Source organism: Engystomops pustulosus, chromosome 2, assembly GCF_040894005.1.
Source record: "Engystomops pustulosus chromosome 2, aEngPut4.maternal, whole genome shotgun sequence".
In the NCBI taxonomy this organism is placed as follows: Eukaryota; Metazoa; Chordata; class Amphibia; order Anura; family Leptodactylidae; genus Engystomops; species Engystomops pustulosus.
In genome coordinates, this window is record NC_092412.1 from 62744397 (window position 1) to 62763538 (window position 19142).

At 41.2% G+C, this 19142-nt stretch overlaps 1 protein-coding gene across 2 annotated transcripts in view; it reads right to left on the reverse strand.

Moving 5' to 3' along the window:
* Positions 1 to 19142, reverse strand: part of LRP1 (LDL receptor related protein 1) — a 192610-nt gene that overhangs the window by 133370 nt on the left and 40098 nt on the right. For both annotated transcript variants that reach the window (XM_072134915.1, XM_072134914.1), the window contains exon 2: positions 1548 to 1670. In XM_072134915.1, coding sequence (XP_071991016.1) covers positions 1548 to 1670 — 123 coding nt within the window. The remainder of the gene's footprint in view (positions 1 to 1547; positions 1671 to 19142) is intronic.

The following is a 19142-nucleotide window of genomic DNA, read 5'->3' on the forward strand; positions in this document are numbered from 1 at the left end:
CCTAGATTCACTGGCCAAGCATATTTACGTACTTCAGCCCTAATATGGGTGTCCCAAGCCATCAAACATACATCATACAACACAGGTTGATAACGTATAATGCATGTATAATAAACTTTGTACTCTCCAATCAGTAGAGCCTGTTAGACAATGAAATCTCCATTGTACAATTCCCTTTTCTGTGAATGCTCACTCTTTTACTTTTAAAAGAAAAAAATCTCCAAAGCTATACGTAAAACAGCAGAGATGAGCCATATTTTCACTAGGCATGAATAAGAGCGCTAAACGCTTGAAATGCATTGGTTTTGGACTTCACAGAACTGTTCTAGTAGAGCTCACCTTTCATTGTCCCACAACTGTTTATTCATTTGAAGCTGCGCTCTAATAGGTTGCCATGCTGTCATACACTTATGATAAATATCCCCCTATGTCTGTCTTTGGGGCCCCACCACTGTCAGATTAATTCAGGTGGCTTTGGCCTTTGATCAATCTGATTGTAGTGTTTTTATGCTATGGGGGGTTGTTTACGACTGTTGCATTAAAAAAAATATATAGAAAAATTGTGTCACAAGTCGCAAAACATAGACCTTAGTGGGGACGCAAACGAGGATGCAGTGGCAAAAAGATATTATATATACATTATTATAATTAATAAATATATACTGAATAAATTTGATATACAATACGTTATGAAAATATTCTCATCCTCTCTTTCTTTTGCCCCACATGCAGGACCCGTGCGGTGGAGGGTCTCAACAAACTACTGACTGGTGAGCTGAAAAATGTTCCAGGGGGAGTGTTACTACAGAAGCCCCTTATCTTCATATTTCTGGGAACTATAGAACTGGTTTCAAGATGAGAATCTCATCATTCAGATCCCATCAGGCTTGTCATTCTATTGGTAAAGAACCTGAGATACAGACAAAAACATAGGCAGGATCTTTGTAACTGCATTTCTAATTTTCTAAACATCTCTGGTGTTTAGCTCACAGAATCACCAGCCTGCTGTTATCTGAAATACTAGAGTCTTATCTTTAACGTGACACCAAAAGCACCTATTTCTGGTTACAACCAAAGAGGGGGGCATCTGAATTGACACTCTCCCAGCAGCCTCTGAACATGACTCACCTTAGGCAAATATGACTCTTCTCTGACCATTTTCACATGACTTTGGAGGCGAGATTTCACATAAAAGTGGAAATTCTACAAAGGAAATGTTATACCCTACCTTAGGCTGGTAGTTGAATGCGGTAAAATCTAGTGAGAGGTTCCCTTTAATTTGATCACCACATTGATTTTCACTCTATAGACATTTATCCGCCATCCTCAGGCCAGGCAATAAATGAGTGAGGGGTAAAGAGAAGGAAGCCACATTGTTCACAAAAAAATGCCTACAAATGCCCTAAAATACCCCATGCTAATGGAGTGATGCGTGCTCAACCACCTCTTCTATAAGCTCAGTAGACTGAGAGCTACAATCTTTGCTCTCCAAACCCCCCCGTCCCCTAAATTTGTATCTATGCATGATGGACATGGCATCCACTTACATATTTCAGGAGCCTCGTCAGATCCATCAGGACAATCCTTCTCGCCATCACACCTCCAACCTTTTGATATGCACGTTACCTGGTCCTTGCAGGCAAAATGTTTAGGGCTACAGGTTTTTGGAGCTGAAAGACAAAATTCAATATATTATTATTATTATTATTATTATTATAGGGAAACAAAAAATAAAAAGCTGTAAATATTATGAAACCAAATACCAAGCTTTAGGGCATAGTAGAAAGACAGCCGGATCTACCCAATGTGCCCCACAATAGCTTTGCAATCTGTCAGATTGGCACAATAGCATACAGGAATGGGAAAAAGAAAGTAGTTCTTTGGAAAGTCTTAAAATTAAGTAAAAAGGAGCACACATGAACAATTCCATAGTCCATATGAAAAACTAGATGAAAAGCAATGTTGGAAAAGTCCAGCACATGTGTCTGAAAACTCAAATGCCCTTCATTAGTTGAGAATCAGCAAGTCTGACCACCTTTATAAAAGCAGACAGTGTGGCATTCAAATGCACAAAGGAGAGATCGCATTTCCACATTGGCCCAGACTTTAAAGAAGAATGCAGGTGGCTTTACACGCATTATAGACTTCTGTATAGGCGTTTTTGCAATCTAAGGCCTCTTTCACACGAATGTATTATAACGGCCATGTGCTACCGGAACCCTGCTGTTTTCATAGGGGCAACATTCACTACAATGGACAATACAGTGATCCATTTAAGTGGCTGTATTGCCCACCGCACTGCACTGTAACGCAATAAAATATAAAGCATGTCCTATTTTGTTCTGTATATCCGTTCCATACACCCCATAGAAGCCTTTAGTTCTACCATCTGCTTTAAAAGTTTACCAAATCTTTGTGCGCTCCTTTCTAATTTTTATCTAAAATGAAGCTACAACACAACAGAAAATTTTCTTAGGGAAACATAAGCGCATTCATAGGTTAACAATTGTAGTAAAACTCCTGTATAAACTAAACGTTCAAAAACAAAACTTACAGTTCAGATCTTTGTAGAAGAACAAAGTTAAGGAAATACTATTTACATTCAGGAAACCATAACCTCGCTTGTACCAGACTCCCTATACTTCAAGTGTTTTTCTATGGTCTCCGCTGTTAAGGAAATTCCACCCTTATCAATAATGCACTGTAAGCCATTCACTGCCCAGTGATAAATGACTGGGAGACTGAAGTACAGCCTGAACGTGGTCTACAATACATGAACCTTCATCCAATGGCAGCTTCTGGCTTGTTTCCCTACACTATCGGTGGCAGATTATAATTTTACAAATGGGGCTATTGTTAGAGCTCTGGTGTCACAGAGGGCCTATTCTATCACAAAGGTGCACAAGTACACTAGAGGTGAGGGTCCAAGAGGGGGTGTATAAAATCAAGATAAAGGCAGTCCCCGGGTTACGTACAGGATAGGTTCTGTAGTTTTGTTCTTAAGTTGAATTTGTATGCAAGTCGGAACCGTATACTTTATGATTGTAACCCCAGGCAGAATATTTTTTTTTTTCTCTGTTACAATTGGATTTTAAAAATTGAATTGTCATCAGAACCAGGATTAACAATAAAGCTTAATTACAGATCTTTAATAACTGTTATAGGTGTTTATTGTAGCCAAAGACTCAAGTACAGTAAATTATCAATTACCAGTGGTCTGTTTGTAACTACGGGTCGTATGTAAATAGAGTATTCTTAAGTAGGGGACCGCTGTACATTTCTAAAAAAGTACATGTATGAAGAGTAGATGTCACAATACTAATACATGGTGTGTCTGCATGATAAAGGTTTATTAGATGGGAATCAGATTTCCGATGTTTGCCGGGGGTAAATAGCCAGTCCACTAGATCTTTCCTTAAAGTTGGCTACAGAAATGAAGGGTGTTTACAATGCCTTGCAAGATTTGGTAGATATAAAAGTAGGGTGGCACTATTCCATGGTCATGTTTGAGTGTGACGACATACTTCTTTCTTTGTGGCAAGACCTGACAAGCGAAGTGGGGTGGTGCTCTGATTCCAAAAAATAGTGTACTTAAGTCCCAATAGTAGTTTCAAAAAACAGTGAAAACGGCACTCACCAATCTTCTTCCTTAAAATGTTGTCTTTATTGATGCATACTCACAAAAACTCTTAAAATACAGACGATTAATGGCAGGGGTTAGGGAGGACACAAGTAGATTCACGAGACGACCAAACACATGACAGCTGTTTCGCGCTCACAGCGCTTCATCTGACCTGTTTGTTAACACACTAAAGGTAATGGCTATTTAAACTCTTGGCTCCTCCTATTTCCCTCCCTTCATAAATTCCTATTGGTGCAAAGATCTTCACTGTTAAACTTGAATAGCATATTGCATAAATTGTATATGTGTACTTCAGCTGCCGCAACTATCTAAATATCGCTGTCTCATTAAATGAGAACATATTATTTATTATTATTAGTAATAGTGCAGGAACCCGTCTCTGTTCGCTCATATGAACACGTGATGCATAGAGCTGCTCTGCCAACCTCAAGATGGCGGCGATTCACGCTATGTGCTGTCACGTGCCGCCAACCAGAGGGCGTGCATGGGGCTGGGCTTGTCGTAACGGGGGGCGTGTCCGTCATGACGCGCAGGTTATACACTTGCTGTATGTGAAAGTTTTCTTCTTAAAGTAAGTCATATTGTATCTGTGAGTGCGGCCATATGCTGTGTGTTTAGGTACTGATTAAAGGGAAAAGAACGCGCATACTGGGAGAACGGAGGGGCAATGGGTGGAATAGGAGCTAAAAGTTGGCCTATAGCCGTGACATATAAACAGTTAAAATACTGGTAATGTAGTGTTACCATGGGATGGGAGCTAACCTATTGGGGGTATCTACACCTCCTTGGTTGCTCTTCCCAAAGATTATCTCTTAGTGCAGTTTAAAGTTCGAGAAGGACAAAGTAATGTTATTTCAAAAAATCTGAAATCAGGTAATGGTTCTGACTCTAAAGTGGTCTATAGAAAAACGCTCATGTCTAATTTATCATTTAAACCTGCAGGTCCCAGGGCTCCTGTCTTTAATATCCATCTACCCTCTTTTTGGAGGAGTATGCGTTGCCTGTCCCCTCCTTTTTTCATGACAGGGACTCGTTCTATCCCCATGACTCTGAGGACTCTTGGGTCTGAATTATGGTCATTCCTAACGTGCTCTATTAGTCTCGGAGCACCATTCCCTGTCTTTATTGATCTCAGATGCTCCCTAAATCTGACATTCAGTTTTCTTATGGTCTTCCCAATGTAAAACCTTTCACATGTACATGCGATCTTATAGACTACAAAGTCTGTTCTACAGGTGATCAATTGTCTGACTCTGATCTCCTGTCCTCCACACTGAACCGTTTTGGCTTTCACGAACTGCGAACAGTAATTGCAACTCCCGCAGGGAAAATTGCCCTTTGGGGTGTTTTTCTCTAACCAATTTTCGGTTTTCGGATCAAGACCACTCGTGACTAGCTCTGATTTAATAGTTCTGCTTCTACGGAACGTGATGAGGGGACCTCTCTTGGCTATTTCATTGAGCTCTCTATCCTGTTCTATAATGTACCAATTTGATCTTATGGCTCTTTTAATTATTTCTGCTTGGGGAGTGTAGGAGAATGAGAATGTAAATCTTTCTTCTTTTCGTCTGGTATTTTTTGTGTGAGTGTCTCGGGTTATCCGCTTGAGGCTTCTGTTATTTTCCACCCTTTGGAACGCTTCTTCTATTAATGTATCTGGATATCCTCTAGAGGATAGCCTCTTTTTCAATTCCTCTGATTGAGTTATGAATCCCTCATCTGTGTTGTTAATGCGTGATATTCTCACGAATTGACCATATGGTAGGGCTTTTTTGATGTAATATGGGTGGTAGCTCTGGTAATGAAGCAATGCATTTTTTGCTGTATTTTTTCGGAATACTTTTGTCTCAATACCAGACTGTTTTACCTCCACCAGGACATCAAGGAATTCTAGGCGTTGTCCACCTATATTATAAGTGAACAACATGTTCATTGTGTTATGTCCATTGAGATATTCCACCATGTCCTGGAAGAGTTGGTCTGATCCCGTCCAGACGATGAAGACGTCGTCCACATAGCGTTTGTATACGCGTATGTAGGCTAGGTAGGGGTTACTCTCTGAGATTATGTATTTGTCTTCAAATACGGCCAGGAAGAGGTTCGCATAAGTGCATGAGACGGGGGTCCCCATAGCGGTCCCTTCTTTCTGGCCGTACCAGATCCCATTGTGTTGAAACGCATTATGAGTGAGTATGAATCGTAAAGCTTCACATACAAATTTGGTGAAGCCTGCATTCTTATTTGCTTTGATTAATATATTTTGTATGGCTTGTATCCCTACGTCGTGGGGTATTCTCGTATACAGGCTTTCAACATCTATGGACATTAATTTATCACCTGGTTGCCATTGTACATCTTTAATAATGCTTAAAAAGTGCTTAGTGTCCTTAATATAGGAAGGTATGTTAGACAATGCTGGTCTTAGTAACCAGTCCAAGTATTGAGACAATGGTTCTGTTACCGAGCCTATGGCAGCCACTATCGGGCGGCCTGGGGGGGCTTCTATGTTCTTGTGTATCTTGGGGACAAAATACCAATTTGGTTTCTTTGGGGTGAGTGGTAGCAATTTTTCTGCTATTTTCTTGGAGAGCACACCTTTCTCCACGCTCTCTCTCAAGAACGATCTCAATTGGGAGATATATTTGGAGGTGGGATCCCCTCTAAGTTGTTCATAGGTTTTTTGGTCCCCTAGTAATCTTGCTGCTTCTTTAAGATAATACTCTTTAGTCAAAAGCACAGTCCCCCCCCCTTTATCCGCCTGTTTTATTATTAAATTTTCTTCCTTCTTTAAGGTCTTTAAAGCAGCCCACTCAGCTTTACTAGTGTTGGGTTCATCTTGTTTGTACAGAAGGGATTTTACTTCTTTTGTAACTTGTGTTTTGAAGATGTCTATTATGCTGCCGGGTTGCGTGTGGGGATTAAACCTAGATGGAAGGCCTCCTCTAAAAGGTGTTATGGACGGGGGGGAGGAGGAAGGTTGTTCTTCATCTTGGTCAGTAAGGAACATGAGGCATTCTTCTTCTATTTCTGTTAATTTTTGCTCGATGAAAAACCCTAATGGGCTAATTCTAAGGGGGATTTCCGCCTCTTCTGGTATTGTTTCTTTTCTTTGCATCTGAGAGAACATTTTTTTCAATGCTATCTTTCTTGTACCTTTAAATAAGTCGATTTCGAAATCGACACTGTCAAAAGTGTCCGTTAGACAAAAGTTGAGTCCTTTTTGTAGTAAAGTTTGGTGTGCCTCTCCTAGTTGTACTTCTGATAAATTGGTGACTAGGTTGTTTTCTGGTTCTATTGCCAAGATACTTTTTTCCGCTTTGGACGTTGTTTTCTTATATTTTTTGGGTCTCCCTCTTCGTGTGCCTCGTCGTTTTTTTGTTGTTGTGTTTTCTCCACAGGGGCTTGTTCCTTAAATTCCACATTCATAGATGCTCCTTCGTCCGAATAACTCGATTCTTCATCCGTCGTCCAGTAGTCTTTTCTCTCCTTGTTCTGACGTTTCCTCTGCGCTGATTGATTGTATCTGCTAGATCTTGGTCTCCTCTTAGTGGTCCAGCTGAAGATTTGGTTATCCTCATAGTCTTTTTTATCTCTCATGAATTTATCCCTTTTTCTTTCTTTAATTAGGGCTTGCGTTGGAACTAGGGATTTTTCTAAGCTTTTCATGAAGGTGTCGGTCTGCTGTACAGTCTGTCTTTTACGGAGCTCCAATTTCGCCTTACATAAGTCAGCTGTCACTGTCTCGTATTCCTGAATGTTACGGGTCAGGACTAATTTCAACAGATTTTTGGCATGTTCATGGTGTAGCTCCTCCCAGGTTTTTACGTATGTATTGTCATCTGCAAATTGGGAAGGTGGTCTATATGACCTCAGACCCCTTGGGACTCTACCACTTGCACTGTATGATTTCAGTGAGTTCACCGTCCAAAATAGCCTGACTTCCTTTTCAGCTAGTGTCTTTGTCTTGAATTCAAGACTTCTGGTGCTTATAACTTGAATGTCCTCTCTTTCATTACACTGCACAAAAAACGAACTTGCGTCCTCCCTCCCCTGTTTAAGCAAATTTTCTTCGTCTGGTCTTACATTCGCCATATCTGTGTCTGATTCACTATTCATTATCCTTTTTGTCTAATGATCCTACTGGGATGTGCTCTACCCTGTTGGAAAGGAGGTTGTATCACATGCAAGATTTGGTAGATATAAAAGTAGGGTGGCACTATTCCATGGTCATGTTTGAGTGTGACGACATACTTCTTTCTTTGTGGCAAGACCTGACAAGCGAAGTGGGGTGGTGCTCTGATTCCAAAAAATAGTGTACTTAAGTCCCAATAGTAGTTTCAAAAAACAGTGAAAACGGCACTCACCAATCTTCTTCCTTAAAATGTTGTCTTTATTGATGCATACTCACAAAAACTCTTAAAATACAGACGATTAATGGCAGGGGTTAGGGAGGACACAAGTAGATTCACGAGACGACCAAACACATGACAGCTGTTTCGCGCTCACAGCGCTTCATCTGACCTGTTTGTTAACACACTAAAGGTAATGGCTATTTAAACTCTTGGCTCCTCCTATTTCCCTCCCTTCATAAATTCCTATTGGTGCAAAGATCTTCACTGTTAAACTTGAATAGCATATTGCATAAATTGTATATGTGTACTTCAGCTGCCGCAACTATCTAAATATCGCTGTCTCATTAAATGAGAACATATTATTTATTATTATTAGTAATAGTGCAGGAACCCGTCTCTGTTCGCTCATATGAACACGTGATGCATAGAGCTGCTCTGCCAACCTCAAGATGGCGGCGATTCACGCTATGTGCTGTCACGTGCCGCCAACCAGAGGGCGTGCATGGGGCTGGGCTTGTCGTAACGGGGGGCGTGTCCGTCATGACGCGCAGGTTATACACTTGCTGTATGTGAAAGTTTTCTTCTTAAAGTAAGTCATATTGTATCTGTGAGTGCGGCCATATGCTGTGTGTTTAGGTACTGATTAAAGGGAAAAGAACGCGCATACTGGGAGAACGGAGGGGCAATGGGTGGAATAGGAGCTAAAAGTTGGCCTATAGCCGTGACATATAAACAGTTAAAATACTGGTAATGTAGTGTTACCATGGGATGGGAGCTAACCTATTGGGGGTATCTACACCTCCTTGGTTGCTCTTCCCAAAGATTATCTCTTAGTGCAGTTTAAAGTTCGAGAAGGACAAAGTAATGTTATTTCAAAAAATCTGAAATCAGGTAATGGTTCTGACTCTAAAGTGGTCTATAGAAAAACGCTCATGTCTAATTTATCATTTAAACCTGCAGGTCCCAGGGCTCCTGTCTTTAATATCCATCTACCCTCTTTTTGGAGGAGTATGCGTTGCCTGTCCCCTCCTTTTTTCATGACAGGGACTCGTTCTATCCCCATGACTCTGAGGACTCTTGGGTCTGAATTATGGTCATTCCTAACGTGCTCTATTAGTCTCGGAGCACCATTCCCTGTCTTTATTGATCTCAGATGCTCCCTAAATCTGACATTCAGTTTTCTTATGGTCTTCCCAATGTAAAACCTTTCACATGTACAGGAGGGGACAGGCAACGCATACTCCTCCAAAAAGAGGGTAGATGGATATTAAAGACAGGAGCCCTGGGACCTGCAGGTTTAAATGATAAATTAGACATGAGCGTTTTTCTATAGACCACTTTAGAGTCAGAACCATTACCTGATTTCAGATTTTTTGAAATAACATTACTTTGTCCTTCTCGAACTTTAAACTGCACTAAGAGATAATCTTTGGGAAGAGCAACCAAGGAGGTGTAGATACCCCCAATAGGTTAGCTCCCATCCCATGGTAACACTACATTACCAGTATTTTAACTGTTTATATGTCACGGCTATAGGCCAACTTTTAGCTCCTATTCCACCCATTGCCCCTCCGTTCTCCCAGTATGCGCGTTCTTTTCCCTTTAATCAGTACCTAAACACACAGCATATGGCCGCACTCACAGATACAATATGACTTACTTTAAGAAGAAAACTTTCACATACAGCAAGTGTATAACCTGCGCGTCATGACGGACACGCCCCCCGTTACGACAAGCCCAGCCCCATGCACGCCCTCTGGTTGGCGGCACGTGACAGCACATAGCGTGAATCGCCGCCATCTTGAGGTTGGCAGAGCAGCTCTATGCATCACGTGTTCATATGAGCGAACAGAGACGGGTTCCTGCACTATTACTAATAATAATAAATAATATGTTCTCATTTAATGAGACAGCGATATTTAGATAGTTGCGGCAGCTGAAGTACACATATACAATTTATGCAATATGCTATTCAAGTTTAACAGTGAAGATCTTTGCACCAATAGGAATTTATGAAGGGAGGGAAATAGGAGGAGCCAAGAGTTTAAATAGCCATTACCTTTAGTGTGTTAACAAACAGGTCAGATGAAGCGCTGTGAGCGCGAAACAGCTGTCATGTGTTTGGTCGTCTCGTGAATCTACTTGTGTCCTCCCTAACCCCTGCCATTAATCGTCTGTATTTTAAGAGTTTTTGTGAGTATGCATCAATAAAGACAACATTTTAAGGAAGAAGATTGGTGAGTGCCGTTTTCACTGTTTTTTGAAACTACTATTGGGACTTAAGTACACTATTTTTTGGAATCAGAGCACCACCCCACTTCGCTTGTCAGGTCTTGCCACAAAGAAAGAAGTATGTCGTCACACTCAAACATGACCATGGAATAGTGCCACCCTACTTTTATATCTACCAAATCTTGCATGTGATACAACCTCCTTTCCAACAGGGTAGAGCACATCCCAGTAGGATCATTAGACAAAAAGGATAATGAATAGTGAATCAGACACAGATATGGCGAATGTAAGACCAGACGAAGAAAATTTGCTTAAACAGGGGAGGGAGGACGCAAGTTCGTTTTTTGTGCAGTGTAATGAAAGAGAGGACATTCAAGTTATAAGCACCAGAAGTCTTGAATTCAAGACAAAGACACTAGCTGAAAAGGAAGTCAGGCTATTTTGGACGGTGAACTCACTGAAATCATACAGTGCAAGTGGTAGAGTCCCAAGGGGTCTGAGGTCATATAGACCACCTTCCCAATTTGCAGATGACAATACATACGTAAAAACCTGGGAGGAGCTACACCATGAACATGCCAAAAATCTGTTGAAATTAGTCCTGACCCGTAACATTCAGGAATACGAGACAGTGACAGCTGACTTATGTAAGGCGAAATTGGAGCTCCGTAAAAGACAGACTGTACAGCAGACCGACACCTTCATGAAAAGCTTAGAAAAATCCCTAGTTCCAACGCAAGCCCTAATTAAAGAAAGAAAAAGGGATAAATTCATGAGAGATAAAAAAGACTATGAGGATAACCAAATCTTCAGCTGGACCACTAAGAGGAGACCAAGATCTAGCAGATACAATCAATCAGCGCAGAGGAAACGTCAGAACAAGGAGAGAAAAGACTACTGGACGACGGATGAAGAATCGAGTTATTCGGACGAAGGAGCATCTATGAATGTGGAATTTAAGGAACAAGCCCCTGTGGAGAAAACACAACAACAAAAAAACGACGAGGCACACGAAGAGGGAGACCCAAAAAATATAAGAAAACAACGTCCAAAGCGGAAAAAAGTATCTTGGCAATAGAACCAGAAAACAACCTAGTCACCAATTTATCAGAAGTACAACTAGGAGAGGCACACCAAACTTTACTACAAAAAGGACTCAACTTTTGTCTAACGGACACTTTTGACAGTGTCGATTTCGAAATCGACTTATTTAAAGGTACAAGAAAGATAGCATTGAAAAAAATGTTCTCTCAGATGCAAAGAAAAGAAACAATACCAGAAGAGGCGGAAATCCCCCTTAGAATTAGCCCATTAGGGTTTTTCATCGAGCAAAAATTAACAGAAATAGAAGAAGAATGCCTCATGTTCCTTACTGACCAAGATGAAGAACAACCTTCCTCCTCCCCCCCGTCCATAACACCTTTTAGAGGAGGCCTTCCATCTAGGTTTAATCCCCACACGCAACCCGGCAGCATAATAGACATCTTCAAAACACAAGTTACAAAAGAAGTAAAATCCCTTCTGTACAAACAAGATGAACCCAACACTAGTAAAGCTGAGTGGGCTGCTTTAAAGACCTTAAAGAAGGAAGAAAATTTAATAATAAAACAGGCGGATAAAGGGGGGGGGACTGTGCTTTTGACTAAAGAGTATTATCTTAAAGAAGCAGCAAGATTACTAGGGGACCAAAAAACCTATGAACAACTTAGAGGGGATCCCACCTCCAAATATATCTCCCAATTGAGATCGTTCTTGAGAGAGAGCGTGGAGAAAGGTGTGCTCTCCAAGAAAATAGCAGAAAAATTGCTACCACTCACCCCAAAGAAACCAAATTGGTATTTTGTCCCCAAGATACACAAGAACATAGAAGCCCCCCCAGGCCGCCCGATAGTGGCTGCCATAGGCTCGGTAACAGAACCATTGTCTCAATACTTGGACTGGTTACTAAGACCAGCATTGTCTAACATACCTTCCTATATTAAGGACACTAAGCACTTTTTAAGCATTATTAAAGATGTACAATGGCAACCAGGTGATAAATTAATGTCCATAGATGTTGAAAGCCTGTATACGAGAATACCCCACGACGTAGGGATACAAGCCATACAAAATATATTAATCAAAGCAAATAAGAATGCAGGCTTCACCAAATTTGTATGTGAAGCTTTACGATTCATACTCACTCATAATGCGTTTCAACACAATGGGATCTGGTACGGCCAGAAAGAAGGGACCGCTATGGGGACCCCCGTCTCATGCACTTATGCGAACCTCTTCCTGGCCGTATTTGAAGACAAATACATAATCTCAGAGAGTAACCCCTACCTAGCCTACATACGCGTATACAAACGCTATGTGGACGACGTCTTCATCGTCTGGACGGGATCAGACCAACTCTTCCAGGACATGGTGGAATATCTCAATGGACATAACACAATGAACATGTTGTTCACTTATAATATAGGTGGACAACGCCTAGAATTCCTTGATGTCCTGGTGGAGGTAAAACAGTCTGGTATTGAGACAAAAGTATTCCGAAAAAATACAGCAAAAAATGCATTGCTTCATTACCAGAGCTACCACCCATATTACATCAAAAAAGCCCTACCATATGGTCAATTCGTGAGAATATCACGCATTAACAACACAGATGAGGGATTCATAACTCAATCAGAGGAATTGAAAAAGAGGCTATCCTCTAGAGGATATCCAGATACATTAATAGAAGAAGCGTTCCAAAGGGTGGAAAATAACAGAAGCCTCAAGCGGATAACCCGAGACACTCACACAAAAAATACCAGACGAAAAGAAGAAAGATTTACATTCTCATTCTCCTACACTCCCCAAGCAGAAATAATTAAAAGAGCCATAAGATCAAATTGGTACATTATAGAACAGGATAGAGAGCTCAATGAAATAGCCAAGAGAGGTCCCCTCATCACGTTCCGTAGAAGCAGAACTATTAAATCAGAGCTAGTCACGAGTGGTCTTGATCCGAAAACCGAAAATTGGTTAGAGAAAAACACCCCAAAGGGCAATTTTCCCTGCGGGAGTTGCAATTACTGTTCGCAGTTCGTGAAAGCCAAAACGGTTCAGTGTGGAGGACAGGAGATCAGAGTCAGACAATTGATCACCTGTAGAACAGACTTTGTAGTCTATAAGATCGCATGTACATGTGAAAGGTTTTACATTGGGAAGACCATAAGAAAACTGAATGTCAGATTTAGGGAGCATCTGAGATCAATAAAGACAGGGAATGGTGCTCCGAGACTAATAGAGCACGTTAGGAATGACCATAATTCAGACCCAAGAGTCCTCAGAGTCATGGGGATAGAACGAGTCCCTGTCATGAAAAAAGGAGGGGACAGGCAACGCATACTCCTCCAAAAAGAGGGTAGATGGATATTAAAGACAGGAGCCCTGGGACCTGCAGGTTTAAATGATAAATTAGACATGAGCGTTTTTCTATAGACCACTTTAGAGTCAGAACCATTACCTGATTTCAGATTTTTTGAAATAACATTACTTTGTCCTTCTCGAACTTTAAACTGCACTAAGAGATAATCTTTGGGAAGAGCAACCAAGGAGGTGTAGATACCCCCAATAGGTTAGCTCCCATCCCATGGTAACACTACATTACCAGTATTTTAACTGTTTATATGTCACGGCTATAGGCCAACTTTTAGCTCCTATTCCACCCATTGCCCCTCCGTTCTCCCAGTATGCGCGTTCTTTTCCCTTTAATCAGTACCTAAACACACAGCATATGGCCGCACTCACAGATACAATATGACTTACTTTAAGAAGAAAACTTTCACATACAGCAAGTGTATAACCTGCGCGTCATGACGGACACGCCCCCCGTTACGACAAGCCCAGCCCCATGCACGCCCTCTGGTTGGCGGCACGTGACAGCACATAGCGTGAATCGCCGCCATCTTGAGGTTGGCAGAGCAGCTCTATGCATCACGTGTTCATATGAGCGAACAGAGACGGGTTCCTGCACTATTACTAATAATAATAAATAATATGTTCTCATTTAATGAGACAGCGATATTTAGATAGTTGCGGCAGCTGAAGTACACATATACAATTTATGCAATATGCTATTCAAGTTTAACAGTGAAGATCTTTGCACCAATAGGAATTTATGAAGGGAGGGAAATAGGAGGAGCCAAGAGTTTAAATAGCCATTACCTTTAGTGTGTTAACAAACAGGTCAGATGAAGCGCTGTGAGCGCGAAACAGCTGTCATGTGTTTGGTCGTCTCGTGAATCTACTTGTGTCCTCCCTAACCCCTGCCATTAATCGTCTGTATTTTAAGAGTTTTTGTGAGTATGCATCAATAAAGACAACATTTTAAGGAAGAAGATTGGTGAGTGCCGTTTTCACTGTTTTTTGAATTTACAATGCCTTGTCCACCAATTAATGTAAAAAGCCCCATTTTTGAAATCTTTGTTGGATTTCTGATTTGCACGCCATTTTGGCCATGACAGTGTGAAGAAGCAGAGACAACAGCGCAGCGGAGACTACAGCTGTAACATCCATCAGTAGAAGAGTATGAAGGAAGATCAGACAGTATCTACAGGAGCAGATGTTGACCTCAGCAATAAAGAAAATGAAGAATATGGTGATCGGCATGAGCAGGGGTTCAGTGATCCGTTTCATTACCCAGGGTACACTACATAACATTTACAAAACCTGACCACAGAGGAATGGCAGACACTGTGAAATTCAGTTTATTTATACATTTTATATATCTTGATTCACAGGACGCATGTCCTGGACTGACACTAGTGTCCTAAGAACAGGGGCTCGCATGTTCATTCACGATTGCCATGTGTCTTAATGCTCATTAATGGAGCAGATTTTGGCACCTATAAAATCTTGTAGAGAACACAAACTTCTTCCAAACTATTGAGTAAAAATATAACAAATGTTATCTATATTCCATCAGATAAACCTATTAGAAAGCCTATTGCATACAGTTCATTAGACAAGTAGGGTCCTCCCAGAGGATAGATCCTCACAAGTTCTACAGACAAGTTTTCCTAAACCATGGTGAGGGGATAACCAAGATATCCCTTTAAGACATTTTACCAACACTTGGTGCTTATGAGTCCTTAAAAATTACGACGGAATAGTCATCCCGCAAACTGACTGCTGTGTAGACAAAACTACAGGATTTTCCCTTATTAAAGTCAGATTTTATTTATGTCTGTTTCCTTTCTCCTGCAGTCTTAAAACTTCTGCACTTCAAAAGCTATGATCCAAATGGCTTGTGTATGAACAAATAACAGCTTTCCTAAGAGACTTTTACACAATTCGTTTTGCGTTTTTCTAAATATTATTGAGGGTTTCGTAAAAATTCAATGTCTTAACATAAATGTTGGCAGACCCATTTCTCTTCTCCGTTTTCTTTCCAGATCCTCTCGGACTTGTTTAGGCTGCACTTTGGGCAGTCAGGGGCTATAAATGCTGACACTGGCAAGATGACTGTTTAGGTCACTCCATCAATTCAAAATTAATGATGTCGCACTGCAGTAATGATGTGGGTCAAGAAGGTGAGAAACACAAACTCTACAGCGAGAAATAGAAAGAGTCAAAATTGCATAGGAGGCCACCTAAAGATGAAAGGTCAAGACCATCTTCAAGAGGAAGGAAAACAAACATGGAGGCTTATTGGATACACACTAAAATATGTTAGCAACTCGTCCAGTCTTGCTTGATGGGGGCCCAGATGTCAAGAGCCACTTGATAAGATGAGCGTATATAGTCTTTCTACAGATGGATAACTTCCAAAACAATGCCCATTTACTTGTAAAATGACCAATATATCAACGATTGTTACCAGAGAGGTCTAAAAGAGAGAGATCTAAAAAATAACCCCACTGATACAGCTGGATTACCAAGAATTAAAGGATGTTTCAACAAAATGCCCAGCAAGGTCTCCCAACTAGAGATGAGCAGATCTGAACTATAAGCTTGGGTCCACACACACCCAAACCCCAAACTTAAAGAGAACCCGTCATGCAAAATAACCCCCCTAAACTAAATATATTTTCATAAACTGCCATTAGAGAGCATTGCCTCTATCCCTTCATTGTCCCTCTACATGCCTGTAAACCTAAGCAATGAGGTCCTAAAGCTGTATGCAAATGACCCGTGAAATGTCCAATGAAGCATTAGCATTTTCAAGCTGTCCACCTTATTCATGAGTGGGAGGTACAGCCACACCCCCAGTGCATGACTGACAGCCTGTATAATGATGTGAGGCTGTATAATGATGTGCTTCCTGGTGCTGGTGGCCACGCCCCCTGCAGCGTGTGTGTGTGTGTGTGTGTGTGTGTGTGTGTGTGTGTGTGTGTGTGTGTGTGTGTGTGTGTGTGTGTGTGTGTGTGTGTGTGTGTGTGTGTGTGTGTATAGGAGAGATACAGCAGTTCCAGGCAGCCATGTTACAGCAGAACATGTCAGATTCATGTGTAGCTGATGTCTTTGTCTCTCACCTGTATATTAGGAGGATGCAGCATGTCAGCAGATGCAGCACACACACTAGCCATGCTTTACTATACATTACACACAGACATGAGCAGGGGGAGGAGAGGGGGGGGGGGGGACAGGGGTGACATCACTGCCTCTGACCATGTGACATCACTGCCTCTGACCATGTGACCAGCCTCATTTACATAATAAAGAATAGATGATTGTACAATGATTAATGTATGAAATAACTAGATAAAGGCTGGGATGGGATCCTTGTGAGCTGCTCCAACAGGTAGTAGTGACAGGACTAGTGACACTGATGACAGGTGTCCTTTAAGTTTGGATCTACTCATCTCTACTCCCAACTCCAGTCTTCAAGTACAGCACTCGCTATCTTATTCATTTGTCATGAATAGTCAACAGAACCTTCTCCATCAGGTCTGGTCCAAAACGGACCGTGACTTCCTTAAGAAACCACTGAAGAAGTCAGTGGTCATTTTAGAAGAGACATGACAGGAAATTGACATCTAAATAAGAACTGAGGGCACCGGATTGTTTTCTGGGTGAAGGTTTACAAGAAAATATACTTATGGCCTATCAACAGAATATGTTCAATGGAGTTTACGTAAAATCTTGCCCACTAGGTGGTCACGGGACTCATTACAACCAATAAATGGCCTTTTCAGACCAGGAGATAACTCAGGAAGTGAAGTCCCCTGGAATACAAAATCAAAGTCCTGTGGTACACGGAGGAGAGAGATAAAGAGGGTCCTGTGACCACGTTAAACTTTGGCCCGGACAGAGGCCCAAAACCAGGAGTTCTGGCACAAGGCTACACACAAGGTCTGCATTATGTGCATAGTTTCTGCTGTGTAATGCTGTACATTTGAAAACAAAAAAATGGCCCCAAGCAAATTGCAGATTCTGTCAAGGTGCAGATGTTGTCAAATAAAATAAGCAGAACGATGCCCCTTCCTCCATTCAACATTTACATAGCATTGACCCGAGTGCTAATGTCCTGATGATGCATAACACCAAATGAATGATATATGTGCAGTGTTGACCACCAAAGTGGTTGCAGATTTTTGAAGCATGCATTTTTGTTTTGTTTTGTGGTTTTTTTTGGGGGGGGGGGGGTTCTTCTTCTCTTAGAAATCTGCAGATTAACCAAAATCCAGAAAATCCCATAAATCATCAAGGTCTGGTAATCCAGTACGTAATGTTAATATTTGTACAGCAAAATAACTATGTTAGAGGTTGAACTGTCCTTTGGCCCTGCGCTTCCAAGAACTGATCAGTGCGCACAAAGTACAAGTTTTGGATGATTCTAAAAGCCAACAGTAACATTTTAGGAGTTTTACAATATTTAGCAATCTAGTAGAACAGGAAATGAGAACCTTATAACCAAATACACAGTCAGGCATTTTTCTTTGTTTTGTCTTGCTGTATGTGTATACATTTCCATTGACAGATCAGTTAGAGGCAGTCACCTGTTGGGACAGGTCCGTTTTATTACATCTACGTATTCTATATCTTCCAACTTTTCTTTAGCATTTTAGGAATTCTTTGGAATTCCTTCTAGAAACGTACTTAGCCAAGTGGGTGTTACCATTTGAGTGTGTCCCCACACAATTTGACATCATCAAAACTGAAACTGGACGCTACCCTGAATGGCCACACTCACTTGGACATCTGCTAATAACATTTCTAGGAGAACATAGAGATACAAAAACAGAAGCTTCAAAACTGTTATTTCAACAGGAACGTATGCATTTACCAAAAGAAAGAAGTAGGGAGAGGTGAAGGACTATTCAACAGGACCAAAAATATTCAAGTTTCTTCTGCAGCAGCCATCATGATCAAGGTTTTCTTTATAACGTTGAGTTATACTCTGTATTGTGTGTGTGCCAAATATATATATATACCCACCAGAGCTCTGGTGGGTATTTCCAGAGCCCCTCAGTGCTGTAACTTCACAGGCTTTTGATACGAGAAGTTTTCCCATCCCCCTACTCTTCCTGCTGCTACTAGATTACAGAGGGGCTCTGGTAATGCCTCCCAGAGCCCTTCATACTCATCAGCATAATATTAGAATGCTGATTTTAGAAGGGAGGAGGCTATGGACAAGATAATATAAAAAGGATTGCCACAGTCACAGTGCCTTTTGTCATCCATGTGCTTCTTCCTTGTAAAATCAACTTTTAAAATGATGCTCATGACCCAGAAGGGCTCTGAGGAATTTACCAAAGCCCCTCCATGCTACAACTTTACATACACTGTGCAGGAGGACTCCCCCTCACCCATTGTATGCTAAAACATCCTTTTGTGAAATGAGATTACAGCAGGCAGAGAGTGTGGAAGTGTTCCTGCACAGTATAACAGCCTGTGAAGTTACAGCTCAGAGTGGCTCTGGTATAATTGGCATAATTTTA